Source organism: Rutilus rutilus (genome assembly GCF_951802725.1).
Source record: "Rutilus rutilus genome assembly, chromosome: 6".
Classification (NCBI taxonomy): Eukaryota; Metazoa; Chordata; class Actinopteri; order Cypriniformes; family Leuciscidae; genus Rutilus; species Rutilus rutilus.
The window spans coordinates 5572827-5588835 of NC_140214.1; the positions used below are offsets into that span (position 1 = coordinate 5572827).

Consider the following 16009-nt stretch of genomic DNA (forward strand, 5'->3'; position numbering starts at 1 on the left):
CTTTATGCAATCTGTGCGCTATTTTTAAAGGGGCCACGCAGACTATTGTTAAAGGGGCAATCCCACTACAATCGCTTTACATGAACATCTAACAGATCCACAGATATAAACACATTAAGTTAAAGGGACTGTGTGTAGGAATTTCTCCCATCTAGTGGTGAAATTGTATTTTGCATTCAAACGAATAATGCTCTCCAGCGCCTCACTTTTTCAAATGCGCGTTGCATCTACGGTAGCCGTTATGTACCAAAAAGCTATGACAGGATGTCTTATAATAGCACTTCGAGTTTTTCTTCGGGTGAACAGGTTTATTTAAAACAAACTTAAACTTGAAACAACGAAAAAAAGAATGTTACAGTATGAATTACTGACTGTGAAAAACATTAACTATGGTAATTAGTAGTAATGCCTTTACTCGTTATATTTTTTGAAGTACGTGCATAGATATCATCATCATCAGAGCCTTCTCTAACGTTACTTTACTCAATAGCTGCTATTCATCAAAGAGCCTGTTTAACTTTTAACTATAAATGTTTTACTGTCAATATAATAAAGTACACAACCAAGCAATGAAAAAAAAGCTTGTAATTAAGACCGTAACATTGACTTACCTGTCGAGAAGAAAGCATGCATCTTCAGGGTCTCTTTTGAAAGCTTTCTCCTGCATTAGCTATCCCGACATTAACCCTTGTTTTTGTAATCTCCGGTCACGTTTCCTTTTACGGTCTATTTTGGACTTTTTCGACGACGAGGACTCATCCTGTGACTCAGCATATGTATGAATGAACGGTGTATAAATAACCGTGCAGTGCAGCCTTTTAAACTTGCCGCGGCAGTGACAAGCGCCTCTCACTGCTCTGCTCCTCTGCTTCTGCTGGCTTCAGTCACGTGACGCTGGCTCTGAACGAAAACGCGCTGTGGAAACGCGTTGGCCTAGTACTTTTTGTCCCTCTCTGCTATTATAGTTTTTCAAGATGGCGGAACTACATGGAAGCCTCCGTGGACCTACCCGTCCCATGTGTATAAAGATAATAAATTCTTCGTTTACGAGGATTAGTCTGATCATTGGCATAGGTATTTGTACACCATTGAGGGCATATTTATTAATAAAAAATATTGATTTTAGATAATAAAATACCTAAAAAGCTACACATAGTCCCTTTAACTTTATGTTTGCTTGATCCCCCTCCCTGCCCCATTTTTTCAAAAGGACCCATATGAACAGCGTTATACGGACCGTAAATTACAGTTTTTTACAACCACTTTGCTACTATTTTCAGAACCTTGATGTCATTTGTCAAGACACAAAACTCAAAACGGTTATCACTTGTAACACAGGCTGTCTAATGTTCAAAACATTGCATTGTGCATTCACATCTTTAAAGAAATCTTGCACTTGCACAATCATTGGTTCAAAAAACAAATTTACTGTGAAATACCATTGAAACATAACTATAGATCACCCACACACAAGCAACCGATAGTTTCACTGTGTCATTGTTCGTACAATCATTAAATATTGTAGAACAAAATAGGTGATACAGGTTTCATTATGGTACAACATGTACAGTAAATACATCTCTGTAAAAGTACTGCAGTAGTAGAGAGAATACAGACACAGTGGAATCATTGAACAAAATTTGTAATATATTGATGCAAAACACTACAGTACAATCACAACATAGGTTTATTTGAATCAAAGCAAAAATAATTAGCTATGAAATAGAATAGAAAAGAAAAGACAGTACTGTAAAACATCTAATGCAGTGTTCCTCAACTTGCTTGCTTGTACTGTAGGAAACAAAACAGGAGTGATTATCTATACAGTGCTGTACTGTCAATACTGTAAATAGTCGGAAAAGGTGGTACAGTATTTGGGACCATAGACACAGTGTCTGATGAAGCATTAGACACTGGGGTGGGGGTGGGGGTGGGGGTGGGTGGTTTAGGTATGTTATGAGCACAAAGTGTACCAGAAAATACCAGAATTTTTTTATCTTGTGGGGACATTGTTTTTGGACCCCATGAGTTAAACAGCTTATAAATCATACTAAATTATGTTTTCTGAAAATGTAAAAATGCAGAAGGTTTTCTGAGATGTGTAGGATTGTTTTCGGTTAGGGGATAGAATACAGTTTGTACAGAATAAAAATCATTATGTCTATGGAAACTCCCCATAAAACATGGAAACTCGTGTGTATTTTCGTTCTTGTCTAACCTACATCAAGAGGACCAAATGTCCCCTCAAAGATAGAAAATTAACTGTTGTTAATACATTGATAATGTAAAAATGCAGAAGGTTTTCTGTGATGGGTTAAGTTCCTATTGGGTCACTGAAGAGTTAAAGGCCAATCTCTTCTTCTCTCTTCTCTGCGTCTTCTGGTTGCTGTTCGAGTGTAAACTCACCCGGCCTCAGAGCTCACACACCACATCAAGACATGTGTAACTTCCTCAACCTTCACAGAGTCAAACTAACATTGCAAGTTCATCATCTTTTCTTTGTTTAACATGGAAGAAATTGATTGCAACTTTAACACCATTGACTCAAGTATCAAGTCTTTATCCTGAGACTGCATGTTCAACGGACCGTCTCTCCACCTACTGACATAATGCGTTAACATTATGGGAAGTGCGCTAGCCAGACGGGATTTAAAGTTTGGCTGGAGACCCAAGTGTGGTTTGAAGACGAAAAACGTACCAAGCACAATGTTCTCTCACCATTCCTGATTTCTACTCAACACATTCGGCTGGTCTAGTGGCTGTCAGAGCAGAAACGAAAGCTACTGCTCTCTGTGTGTTTTTCTGTTTTCTCCGGTCATATGTTAATATGTAAATTGTGTGAGCTTATTTCATCCATTAGATCGAAAGATCTGAAAAAGTCCATAAATGTACCCGCCTAAAGACCCTCCCCTCGAAGAAATCAGGACAGAAGTGTTTGAAAGTGGACAAAAGAGACGGATTAAAACACCAGGTGTAAACATGTATGTGTCTCCCTCGTCTACTTGTGATCCAATCGACCAAAAACATCTTAATACCAGCTGTAAACAGGGCTAAAGATACTGAAACCTAACGTGTGTGTGTGTATGTGTATGTGTGTGTTCTGTTTTGTTTGCCTTTGGCTTCATGGTCTATTGTCCTGTCTTGTTTTGTAATGTGTAGGGGAGACCTGAAATGATTGTAACACATGTTAATTTTAACGCTTCAAATTTTTCCAACTAGGAACAACACACTCAAACACACAAATAGTGTTCAACTGTTGAAGCTGGTGCACATTTGCTCATTTTATTCAGTTTTGTTACACACACTCACACTCTCACACACACACACACACACACACACACACACACACACACACACACACACGGCAATTATGTTAAAAAGCCTGTGTTGAATAAAAATCTTTCAAAATAAATTTTTTATACATTTTCTAATGTTACATCTCACCTAAGGGTATGTTTCAACTAACCCGGACTATGCGGGGTTATTGAAACATTTCACTCATTTGAAACTAAGCCACACATTTTTCTGTTTGCGCTCCAAAGATAACAGTGATGTCATTTAATAGCTGACACTTGTAACTAGTTCCTGAATCACATTTTGAACTGGCTTAAAAAAACTCCAAGATACAGACAGAAATGTCAAAAATGTTACAGCCATCCCTGGTCTGTCGTCTGGTGCATACAGTATGTTGCGATATATTCTGGATATACACTACTTTTTTCTTTTGAATGGCCGTCAACAGAGACATCAGTTTTTTTGTCTGCCCAAATACTGTATGTATCACACTGTATCTGATGTCCATGTGGTGAACAGTGCCGGTGGAGCTGAGGTCAGTCTCTGTGTGAATGTGTTGCTTCTTTACTGACTCGTGTGTTTGTGTGGTTGGTTTCTGTCCAAAGGCCACAGTGCAGATTCACACTCACACATTATTATTTTACTTGCACACTCACTACAGGAACCAATGTAGCCACAACACATTGTTAAATATTTTAAAGGATGACAAGGAAATATGAGACACTGGGGATGATTGCAATACTTTTTTATCTCAAACTTTAATATAATTTTCCATATTCTTTGCTATGAATTGTGTTTTGAAATATTTTGTGTTGTAATATTTGAAATATATATATTGTAAAACCCATGATTAAAAAACTAATAACAATTAAACATAACAGTTTGTGTTAATCACTTTCACAATTTTGTCAAAATGGTGACTTGAATAATGTAACATTTTGTTCAGTAATTGTGGGTGAAGAAAGTGTTTTATTTAGTATTTTTGAGTAAATGTTTTATATCAAATTGAACAAGAGAATCTGCTTATTCAGATTATACCACTACTACAGTATCTTTTAACATGCTTTAACCTGTTCACAAATCAAATTAGCCATAAGGAACATGTTGATTGTTGTTGTGTTGTGGCTAGTTTGAGTTTGCTGCTGCTACTTTTCTCACTTGCTGACGCTTATTTTATGTGGTTTCAGGCGATATTTCTGCTCTGAAACGGAAACAGGAGGAAACAGAGACAGTTCAAGAAGTCACCAGCTGCTCCTCTCATGCACACACACTCCACTATAGCACACACACTCCGCTATAGACATGATTTACCTTCTGATTCTCTCTGGGATTTTACTTTACATCTCAGGTAAAAATAATATATATATATATATATATATATATATATATATATATATAATTTTGTTTAAAGTATTACTAAACCATTGTACAGTCTGTTGTTAATTTTTTTAAATGGTTTAAGTTAAAATTATTCTATATACATCATGTGCAGTTTGTGTTTTATGTTTTCTCCCCTACGTTTATTCTTGTCTACAGGTGCTGCTAGAGTTAATACACTGGAACTTAATATAGCAGTGAAATCTGGATCATCTGGCATTATTCCATGTGTGTATGGTAAACAACATAAAGAAAACCGCAAATATTTGTGTTGGGGGACATATTGGAGCTCTTGCCGTATATTGGCATATGCAGGAAAGACAGGGAAATATTCCATCAGTGATTATCCAGACCAGAGTATTTTTACAGTGCGATGGGACAAACTGGAGATCTCCGACTCTGGATATTACTGGTGCGCTGTGGAGATTGGTGGCTATGGCACTGTAGACGCTCGTTATTATTTGTATCTGACGGTACAATCAGGTAAAAAACTTCTTTCCAAATTACGATTTACGAATTAGCCTACAGTTTTTTTTCTGACAATGCAATTTATTAAAATAATAATGTTATAAATAATGTAAAAGGTAAGTGTTGTTGTTGGGTTATATATTTATTATAAAGATAATATAATACAATATAAAAATGAAATAATGAAGCTATAAATAACATTGTAAATAATATAAAAGGTAGGCTAAAAGTGTTGCTAAGTGTTGGGTTATAATATGTATCTCTGTACACACAAGCAAACTGAATTACACCTTTAAAGTATTGGGTTTCAACTTACTCAAATATCTAATGATATACGTAAAAAAAAAAAAAAAAAAAAAAAAAACTTTTAAAAAAGATTGAAAGTGATTCCAATTTTGACTTATATTACTAAGATGCGATTAGTTAGTTTACAGATTTATATATTAGCCTATATACTCTTTATCATAGAAATGGACCATGGTGAACATACACTACCGTTCAAAAGTTTGGGGTCAGTAAGATTTTTTTAAATGTTTTTAAAAGAAGTATCTTCTGCTCACCAAGGCTGCATTTATTTGATAAAAAAAAAAAAAAAACATATATAAAAAATATATATTTTAAACTGTAATTTATTCCTGTGATCAAAGCTGAATTTTCAGCATCATTACTCCAGTCTTCAGTGTCACATGATCCTTCAGAAATCATTCTAATATGATGATTTGATGCTCAAGAAACATTCATTATTATTATCAATGTTGAAAACAGTTGTTCATTTAACATTTTTTCAAAATTCTTTGATGAATAGAAAGTTCAAAAGAGCAGCATTTATTTAAAATAGAATATTTTCTAACATTATAAATGTCTTTACTGTAACTTTTGATCAGTTTAACTCATCCTCGATAAATAAAAGTATTGATTTATTTTATTTATTTCCCCCAAAAATAAAATGAAAATTCTTACTGACCCCAAACTTTTGAAGGGTAGTGTTTAATGTTACAAAAGCTTTCCATTTCAGATAAATGCTGTACTTTTGAACTTTCTATTCATCATAGCATCATGAAATAAAAATGTAAATAACTGTTTTCAACATTGATAATAATCATAAATGTTTCTTGAGCATCAAATCAGCATATTAGAATGATTTCTGAAGGATCATGTGACACTGAAGACTGGAGTAATGATGCTAAAAATTCAGCTTTGATCACAGGAATAAATTACAGTTTAAAATATATTAAAATAGAAAACAGTCATTTTAAATTGTCATAATATTTCACAATATTATTATTATTATTATTATAATTTTTTTTATCAAATAAATGTAGCCTTGGTGAGCAGAAGATACTTCTTTTAAAAACATTCAAAAATCTAAAAACATTCAAAACTTTTGAATGGTAGTGTATAATTTGTGAACCCCTTTAAGAGAGTTTAATTAATATAAAGTACAAACGTTACTGCCACTCATCAACGGCAGCTGTCACAGTTGGCGACAAGAACAATCCTCAGGCTAGACCGTCCCATTTAAAGTCCAACTGAAATCAAAATGGCAATGTGAACAAGCCTAAAACTTAATAAAAAGAACTGACTCATAAAGTCATAAGGCTCGTTTGAGGTGCGCATCGCCTGAATATAGGCAAGACTAGTATGCGGCTACAGTGATGGGGAGGAGTGAAAAAATTGCAGGCAAGATAGATGAGATGGCAAATAAACAAATAAACAATTCTGAATAAGAGACAAATTGACTAATTTTATTTTCTCTTAAGTTAAGGCCAGCAGTCATACAGTCACACAGAGTGGCTGCAGTGTGACAGTGAAGGGAGGGCATCCTTCCTCTTTTATAGTCGTAACTCTCAGAGTGTTATCTCTCTCTAGGCCAATGATGGTATTTTCAACCATATGTGGAACATTTTTAGATTTGTTCATCATATTCTACCCTTGAATGGAGGCCCTACGGTGACAGAGAGCACAATGCAACTGAATAAAACACATGCAAATAGAAAAAAACAGCCGCAAATTAAGAAAACATCTTCATCAGCTTTTTAACACACGTGTGCTCCAAATACTCACAATACAACTAAATACAGAAACACGGTGCAAAAGTTCACAACTTTTCTTTTCTTTCCTTTTTTTTTTTTTTTTTTTTTTTTTTTGCAAAACATACAGAGATGACATGTTTATGACAAACAACTTTGAATGCAATATACAAAATGCATTAACAATATGTTCAATGTCATCAGATGAGAAAAGAGTTAACAATGAGCTGAAATAAAAAAAGATAGAGAAATAGAACATCAGGGTAAGATATTAATCTATACATCAGCTACATCAAATATTGTCATGTTATGTTTAAATAAGTTTCATAAGAAACTTTAGGTAATGCAGGGTCCAAAGATGAGATGGCAAGTTTTAAAGTTGAGGCACTCACTCACACACAGATATATAACATCTAAAACTTTTGTATAAAATATATATTTGCAACAGTAATGTTAACAGCAATAATAAGAAATGTCTGTTGCAAGAACAGCCTATTCAGCTGATGGACACCGTCTGTGTTGTCATAGGAACATCCCAGGTGAAAATAATGAGGAAATTACGTTGTCTTTCGTTGCTCACTTCGCCAAGTGGCACCGCTACATAATGGCACACAAGTGCCCTGCTCACTCCAAAGTCCCCACTTCAAGCGCTCTGCCCTTCGAAGGGAGTAGGGCATAGGAATGCTCACGAGCAATAAGCATGTCCCAGTCTGGTTCGTCACTTATTGGGGTACCCTGGAAACATTTCCCTTGTGTTATGTGCTATTTGAAGCGCGTTTCTATATTTGGTTGTGTTGTGAGTATTTGGAGTACACGTGTGTTATAAAACTGATGAAGATGTTTTCTTAAAGGGGTGGTATAATGCCCTTTTCTCAAGATGTAAAATAAGTCTCTAATGTCCCCAGAGTGTGTATGTGAAGTTTTAGCTCAAAATACCCCACAGATATATTTTATATAGCATGTTAAAGTTGTCACTTTTTGAGGGTGAGCAAAAACGCACCGTTTTTGTGTCTGTTCCTTTAAATGCAAAGCTTCAAGAACTTGTGTCCTATCACAGACACGCACTGAAAATTTCAAAAACTTTTATCCTTTTATGTTCAAACCGGAGTCAGAAAGATGGAGAGACTCAAGAAGAAGTGACAACATGTAGACAACATTTCTGAATGGTTAGTTGGTGAATTTATGTAACTTATGTGTAGTTATCTTCTAGTCATTGATTAGCATATTCTGTCTTGATAATCTATAAATCGTGTTCAGGGGGCGGGGTTTATGTAAATTCTAGGGTTGGTGATGTCACTAACCCGGGAGGAATGTCGTGTAGTTCCTACCAGCCGTTTGTTGTAGTCCTTAAAAAGTAATTTCTTTAAAAGAAAATATCTCCCTTTGCATTGAACTTTGAGCGTTGTAACTTTGCAGATGTTGTGTATGCTCAAACAGCAACATTACACACCAACTAAAGTTAGAAAATTGAAATCATAATCAACCACCCCTTTAATTTGCGGGTGTTTCTCTATTTGCATGTGTGTTCTTCAGTTGCAGCGCGTTGAGCTCTCTCGGCCACCGTAGGGCCTCCTGTCACGTACCAACACGCTTTTACCATTCCATTCCAATTAGAATAGGGATTGTGTGTGCTCTTTTACTGTCCATATGACACACACATCTTAAAGATAAAACTTCTCGTAGTGGATCAGACACCTTTGATATTCAATAAATATGATGAACGAGACACCCAACGTACTTGTTATTTATTTCCATTTAAAAGACATGTTTATTAGGCCCACAGATATGTTTTTATTTATTTTTACAGGCCTAAATATGACAACAATCACATAACCCATAGAGAAATCGCACTGTCAGAAAGTTTAGGAATAGTCACACATAATTTATACACATAAAAGCAGGATATCAGGGTTTTAAAATCAAACATTGTAAAAGAAAATAATATATTACGGTTGTTTAAACCAATGAACATTAAGCTGTGTCGTCAGCAAATCGTTTCCCATCATGCTTTTACTCAGCGCAGTCGGTGGAGATCAACTGCAGAATCCGACACGTCCGCCTCGCCTTCACTAGAGTTTTTTTTACATAGCCTACGTCAGCAGGACATCAGAGCCTTTTATACAGTCTACGGTACAGGACCACACTCGGACACTTTCTAACCGGCATTTCGCGGTGATCACCGGTGATCGCTTCTGCGCAGATTTTGCTCTTCTCAAACAAGCCTATTCAATCTGGAGTTGGACTGGTTCCTCTGTAGCCTATTTTTTAATGCACTGAAAAGAACCGTCTCATAAGAGTGATTCGTTCTGGATCACATTACTCGCTGAATGTGGTTTAAAAAAGCAGTTAAGCGGTATCAGTGCAGGAGACATTTTTTGAATACGGAAACAAAAACTATGTTATTTTTTGTTAATTTTTTGTATTTTAGAACAACATTCCTGCATATCGGTGAAATAATGAACTTTCTATAGTACAGGAACCAAATTTCCAAATTTTTCGGTTCTGTGACTGTAACTGTTAAAAATAAAACCAGTTTTTAATAAAGTGTGTTACCAACCGTAACAAGTAAACACTTACAAATATCAAATATATCAATATCAAGGGAATTTAGATAGGCCTATTTACATTTTATAGCCAATAAGACACTTGATGGACAAATCTTATTGTCTTTTTGACTGTTTTCAGCTCCTGATGTGTCTGTGAAGAGCAGCAGTGTATCTGGACATGAAGGTGATAATGTCAGTGTCCAGTGTTTCTACAGTTCTGGATATAAGAATAAACTCAAACAGTGGTGCAGATATAAAGATAAGAGCTGTTACACTGGGAAGAGGACTGACACATCCCAGAAATCATCAGTCCAGATCAGTGATGATGGGAGAAGCTCCTTCACTGTGTTGATGACTGGACTGAGACTCAGTGATTCTGGATGGTACCTCTGCTCTGTAGGAGATCTGCAGGCTCCTGTTCAACTCACTGTCAATGAACCCAAACCTGGTAAGATCACAAATCAGTTCAGCTATAAAAATGGTGACACTCTTAATGGCCTAAAAATATCTGCATGTTTTTCTCCTTTCTGTGACACATATTCCAACAACTACACCATCTGACCCCGAGGCAGACAAGTAGGTGTACTTTTTGACCATTTAAAAGAATCAAATGCATCTAAATACTTTTGTAGCCCAAAAACCTGTTGATCCTGTTCCCAAAACTGGTCTAAATGATTTGCTCACAATTTGGACTGATTAGGTATTTTTTAAGGAAAGAAGTACACGAGAAGAGCATACAAGTACATTGTTTTTGTGTTCCACAGAAGAAAGAAAGTATACAGTATACAGATGACAGGTTTGGAATGATAAGACTCGATTGTACTTTCATTTTTGAGTGAACATATTTTTCTTTCTCTTTTTACATTGTTTTGCAGGTACACAACTCAGACATCTGCGAACAGAAATCCCACAAGTGTGAATGAAATAATAACCAGTAAGGAGCAGCTGAACTGGGTTAATCAGATCAAATATTTTTAATGTGTTTAATTACCAGTTATGAAATGACATGTGTAATCATTTATCCATCAGAAAAAAAAAAATACTCTGGAGACAGTCGTTGTTTAGATGCACTGCATACAATGGAAGCCAATTTCAGCCACATACGCAAAAAAATAATCTTTTAGTAAATCATATTTTTTACATAAAAGTAGAATTTATGACATCAAAAGTCACGATTATGACATAAAGTCAACTTTTTATGTCATAATTATGATTTACCAAAGCATTAATTTTTTTCCTTATGTGGTGGAAACGGGCTCCCATAACAAACAGCTTCTTTCATTAATGATAACACTCTGATCAAACTAAGAAACTTGTTTCTCTGTTTCTGTTTTTGGCAGCAGTTATGATTACTGATTTAAGACCTGAGACACGCATGTAAGTGTGAACATTGTTATTCAGTCATTCATAGCAACTGATACCAAACTATTACATGTCAACATAATGTAATGTTAATTTTAATTGCAGAGATGAAGCTCATCCATCTCTAACAACAGCCTCAGCGACTATTAATACAAAAGTACACCGCCAGGATGAGCAAAACAACTATTTATTAAGGCATGTAAATTAATTCATTTGCTTATATTGCATCTCTAAATTAGAAACAAAGCTTTAACAGATGAATTTGCTGCACATTAAAAGTGAGAATAGTTCTGTATGATAAACACAAATATGTCTCTCCATCACTGCAGGCATGATGTGATTCTGCTCATGAGTCTTGTAGCGACGCTTGTGCTGTTCCTGCTTGTTTTTCTCGTTGTAATAGTAACCTGGAGGCTGAGAAAGAAGCCGGGTGAGTTTTCTCTTTACACTTCTGGAGGGCTGACAGTATATTATTGTGCTTCATTTACAGCTATTTAATAAAGAAATCAATAAATGGGCATAATATACTGTATATATGGATTACAGTATGTGAGAAAAAAGAGGCTGTAAAGTGACTCAAGAGGCATAAAACTAGCACAGTTACAAAAACAGGGACAAAAACCGGGTTAAATTTACAGTTTTGCATCATGATACACACACATCTGACAATAAAATGATACGTCTGACCAATCAGAATCAAGTATTTTATAGATTTTGTAAATGCCATTCATAAACCCTGTCAACTGTAATTGTAAAATCATGTAATTCAATGTAAAATCAATGTAATTAAAAATAAAGGTTCCAAAAGCTGGTTTTCACAAAAAAAAAATAAAAAAAAAAAAATCTTTAACAGTGTCTATGGAAAATATTATGATATTTAATCTTCATATCTCATTCTGACAGAGAGGGGTCACATTAGAGAAGAAGAACATTTTAACACCACCAGAAATACAGTAAGTAGTTTAGACACTGATGGAATTCAGAAATCTCCAGAAAATAATCTAAATCTGTGTTTGTGTTTGATGCAGACCGCCTCTGAAAACCAGATGACATCCATCAGTCCAGCAGCCGCTACTGTAAGTCATCAGTCCTCTCTGTAGACATTTACTGAGATGATGATTAAAAATTAATGATCATCAGTTGTGTTTCTTCACAGTCTTCTGCCTCAGTGGACGGCTGTTCGGTGACTTACAGTTCTGTGATCTTTCATAAGGCAGTAAGTGTCGTCTTTGAATGCTCTGAATGACTGAGTCACACTGCAGTTTGGGCTGGGACGTCCCGTTTGTCCAAATCAAAAGGGAAACTTGTTTTAGGATGGGGTGCTGGGGGAGGGGGGTCAACACATTTGATTAAGAAAAAAATATCGTGTCTATAAAACACATCAAACTCCACAACGCACAACAAGCGTATTGGTGTGTAGGAATCTCAGAATCGAAGACCAGGAGACTTGATTCTTTCTTCAGCAGGATTCTTTATTGAGAACACGAGCTGTCGGTAGCTGCAGTCATCAAGTCTAACTAACGTAACTTTACATGGTATCTTATAGGCATTCAGTGGGCAGTCCTTAAAGATGCTGACAGTCCTTAAAGGTCTTGACCTTACACACTGCCTTAGAGATGACCACTAAATCTAATCATCTAAAGACAATAGAGGCAATTACCCCCAACTGGAGATAATGGTACCCCCCAAATTGTATAAACAACACATGGTCACAAGAACTAAGACTATGTAAACATTCACACATAGTTCAACTCTCAGTAGGAAGATCAAAGACTAACAAAACCCCTTCAATGGAAACTATATTGAATCTAATCAGTAAATGGATGCCATCATGTTCACCTTGAATGCCCAATACAGTGTAGTTCACCTTAGTTTTTCATGTGATGTTATGTAAGGAAGTAGGATCAGCAGATCTTAAACATATTCTTAAATTTGTAATCCTACAGTGAGAAGAACACTTGTTACACAAAAATACACACCGGGACAAATTACACACCGGGATATTTAACTGCACATAACATTAGTGACATCATCGACACTGCTTGCAATTGTAATGCAATGGGAATTGTCTACGGGAAGTAAATTTAGCCTTTAAATAAAAGGGTTTTGAGCTGTTGTTTACACTGCCATATACTATAAAAGTGCATGCACAGCGACAGGAAATTCAAATTAGCACAAAAAACTTTTGCCTACCTTGCAGAACACTGAAGGTGGACTTGGATTTTCTATTTTGAGATTCAGTTTCTTCACATCATTTACAGCTCATGTCTGACACGAGAGGAAGGATTGGGATAGGCTTATCCAGTTTCGAGAAAGAAAACATCACATGCTAAATGAAATGAATCCTAGTTGGAAAGAACTGGGTTTAATGCCCACTTACAATTTATATTTAAAGTTTTTATTGCAAATTAATTACTAAATGTTAAAAAGGAAATGGAAATCCCCAGAATTCTTATTCTTAAGCTGATCATGTTTATTCACAGGCTTTATCGTCAGTGGATCCAGAGGGCGACGTGATCTACAGCTCTGTGAAAAAACCTCGAAAGGCTGTGAGTTCATATCCATACACACCCTGCTCCTTCTTAATGACGTTATGAGCAAATGAAAGTAATTGATTGTAAATTAATAATAATGGTACATCCATTTTGTACCATTTCAGTTTTTAGTTAGTGTAAACCTGTTAAATGTCACTTTGGAATAAGATTGCTGAAGTAAAAACACTGTAAAAACAGAAAATGTTCTGTACTAAACTTATTTTATGCAAAAATATATATTTTACAAAACAATTTGGACTCTGAAATTGCTAAAACATCAAAGCCACATGCTAACCAAGCTGTGCTCCAAAGTTGGCTATAGGCCTAAAAATAGCCACCAAGTGTCACGGTTTGTTGTAAACACGCGTATGAAGATGAAGGATCAAAAGTCTTTAATATCGGCAACAGGACCACAGGATAAACTTCCACAAAGTATTGACGAGGCCGAACAAACTGAACAAAGAGAGAAAGTACTAGGCTGAATCTGAAATCGCCCCCTATACCCACAAAAAGGGCATTATTTGAGGGGACAGACATTTGTAGTGGTGTCCGAAACCATAGTGGACGTTATTGAGTGCACTTATTCAATCCCATAATGCACCGCAATTAGTGCAATAAAGAGTGTACAACCGATGTACGCTCAACGGTTGTCCGAATTCACTCACTCCTTTTCATTCTCTCCCTCAAGTGAACAGTGTTAGTGGACTAACGTAGGGAATAGTGAATGAGGGATTAGGGAGCGATTTCGGATTCAGCCCTAGAGATCCTGAGGTGCACACCGCTGAACTACCGCTTTCATCGTAAGGCAATGTCTGAGTTGAACAAGATGAATACTGAGATCACTCAATGTGCTGCAAGTGCAACTGAAGAAAACACAAGCAAATAGAAAAAACACCAGCAAATTAAGAAAACATCATCAGTTTGATAACACACACATGCTGCAATACAGACACGTATTTAGCGTTGTGAGTGCGTTTTGAGTTTTTGCAGCACGTTTCCTTAATTTGCTGGTGTTTTTTTCTATTTGCATGTGTTTTCTTTAGTTGAGCTCTCTCGGCCACCGTAGTTTAAGCTTTCGAATGATACCTAATTTCAGATGAATAATACAATATGTGATAGGAAAAAAAGGCAGTAAAAAAGAGCACTAAGCATCCCACTGGTGGGACACTGACAGTTAACAGGTTGTATGCAGCTAAAACTGTAAATGTGTGTGTGTGTGTGTGTGTGTGTGTGTGTGTGTGTGTGTGTGTGTGTGTGTGTGTGTGTGTGTGTGTGTGTGTGTGTGTGTTTAAATGTAGTTGGCTTCTATAGTTGAAACAAAATGAATAATTCCAGTCTTGAAGTGCATTTCATTTCTCTGCATCTTTACATCACAGGGACATTCCAGAATGGATTCTTGACCAAATGGAGGACAAAAGGGACACAACAACACATTAGAAAGAGCTGAAACCTTCATTTTTCTTTTCATGCAAGTCCAAATTAGGCCTACATACATTTTGTTAGTAGTTATTAAATATAACTAGTATTTTGTTTTTAGTTTATGTTTTGTTTTTAATTAATTTTAATTGCACAATAAATAAGGACATTCAATTCTCTGTGTAAAATTTCTCATATGTGACCCTGGATCAAAAAACCAGTCACATGTCACACACGGGTATATTTGTGGCAATAGCCAACAATACATTGTATGGGTCAAAATTATCGATTTTTCTTTTATGCCAAAAATAGGATATTAAGTAAAGATCATGTTCCATGAAGATATTTTTTAAATTTCCTATCGTAAATATATAAAACATTTATTTTGTGAGTGAATGCAGCACAATCGCGAACATTAATCAACAACTTTAAAGGAGATTTTCTCAATGTTTCGATTTTTTGCCCCCTCAGATTCCAGATTTTCAAATAGTTTTATCTCGGCCAAATATTGTCCTATCCTAACAAACCATACATCAATGAAAATCTTATTTATTCAGCATTCAGATGATGTATGCATCTCAATGTCAAAAATATGACCCATGTGAGTGGTTTTGTGGTCCAGGCAGGGTCACATATAGCCTAATACACATCTGTCCTGTAAGTGTGACGCCATCTGATGGTGTATTTTATCTAGTTTTACCATGTATCTCTTCATCTGCTCAAATTTATATCAACCATTTTTAAAACCAAGTAATGTATCATTCGTGATGCCTTGACCTGTTCAACAATCATCTCATATGTGTGATGTTCTCATTGTAACTTTTTAACATCTCAGTGATGTTTTCATTTTTTCTTTAAGATTTGATGTGAAACTTCTTGAAATTTTTAAAGGAATAGTTCACCTAATTTTTTTAATTCTGTCATTAATTTCTCACCCTCATGTCGTTCCAAACCCGTTCGTCTTTCGTTCATCTTCGGAACA

At 35.7% G+C, this 16009-nt stretch overlaps 2 protein-coding genes across 2 annotated transcripts in view; both read left to right on the forward strand.

Annotated features, from left to right (window-relative positions):
- The first annotated feature begins 4577 nt into the window (after positions 1-4577).
- Positions 4578-16009, forward strand: part of LOC311292290 (polymeric immunoglobulin receptor-like) — a 91735-nt gene continuing 80303 nt past the window's right edge. The window contains exons 1-3 of the mRNA XM_084411924.1: positions 4578-4642; positions 4831-5154; positions 9855-10163. Of these exons, the coding sequence (XP_084268050.1) occupies positions 4597-4642; positions 4831-5154; positions 9855-10163 (679 nt within the window). The 5' untranslated portion in view covers positions 4578-4596. The remainder of the gene's footprint in view (positions 4643-4830; positions 5155-9854; positions 10164-16009) is intronic.
- On the forward strand, positions 10594-15096 carry LOC311292310 (uncharacterized protein). The gene is made up of 9 exons (XM_084411951.1): positions 10594-10649; positions 11056-11092; positions 11183-11272; positions 11407-11507; positions 11981-12030; positions 12106-12153; positions 12234-12293; positions 13561-13626; positions 14988-15096. The coding sequence occupies exons 2-9, from the start codon at positions 11061-11063 to the stop codon at positions 15009-15011; spliced, it is 471 nt and encodes a 156-aa protein (XP_084268077.1). The 5' UTR covers positions 10594-10649; positions 11056-11060; the 3' UTR covers positions 15012-15096.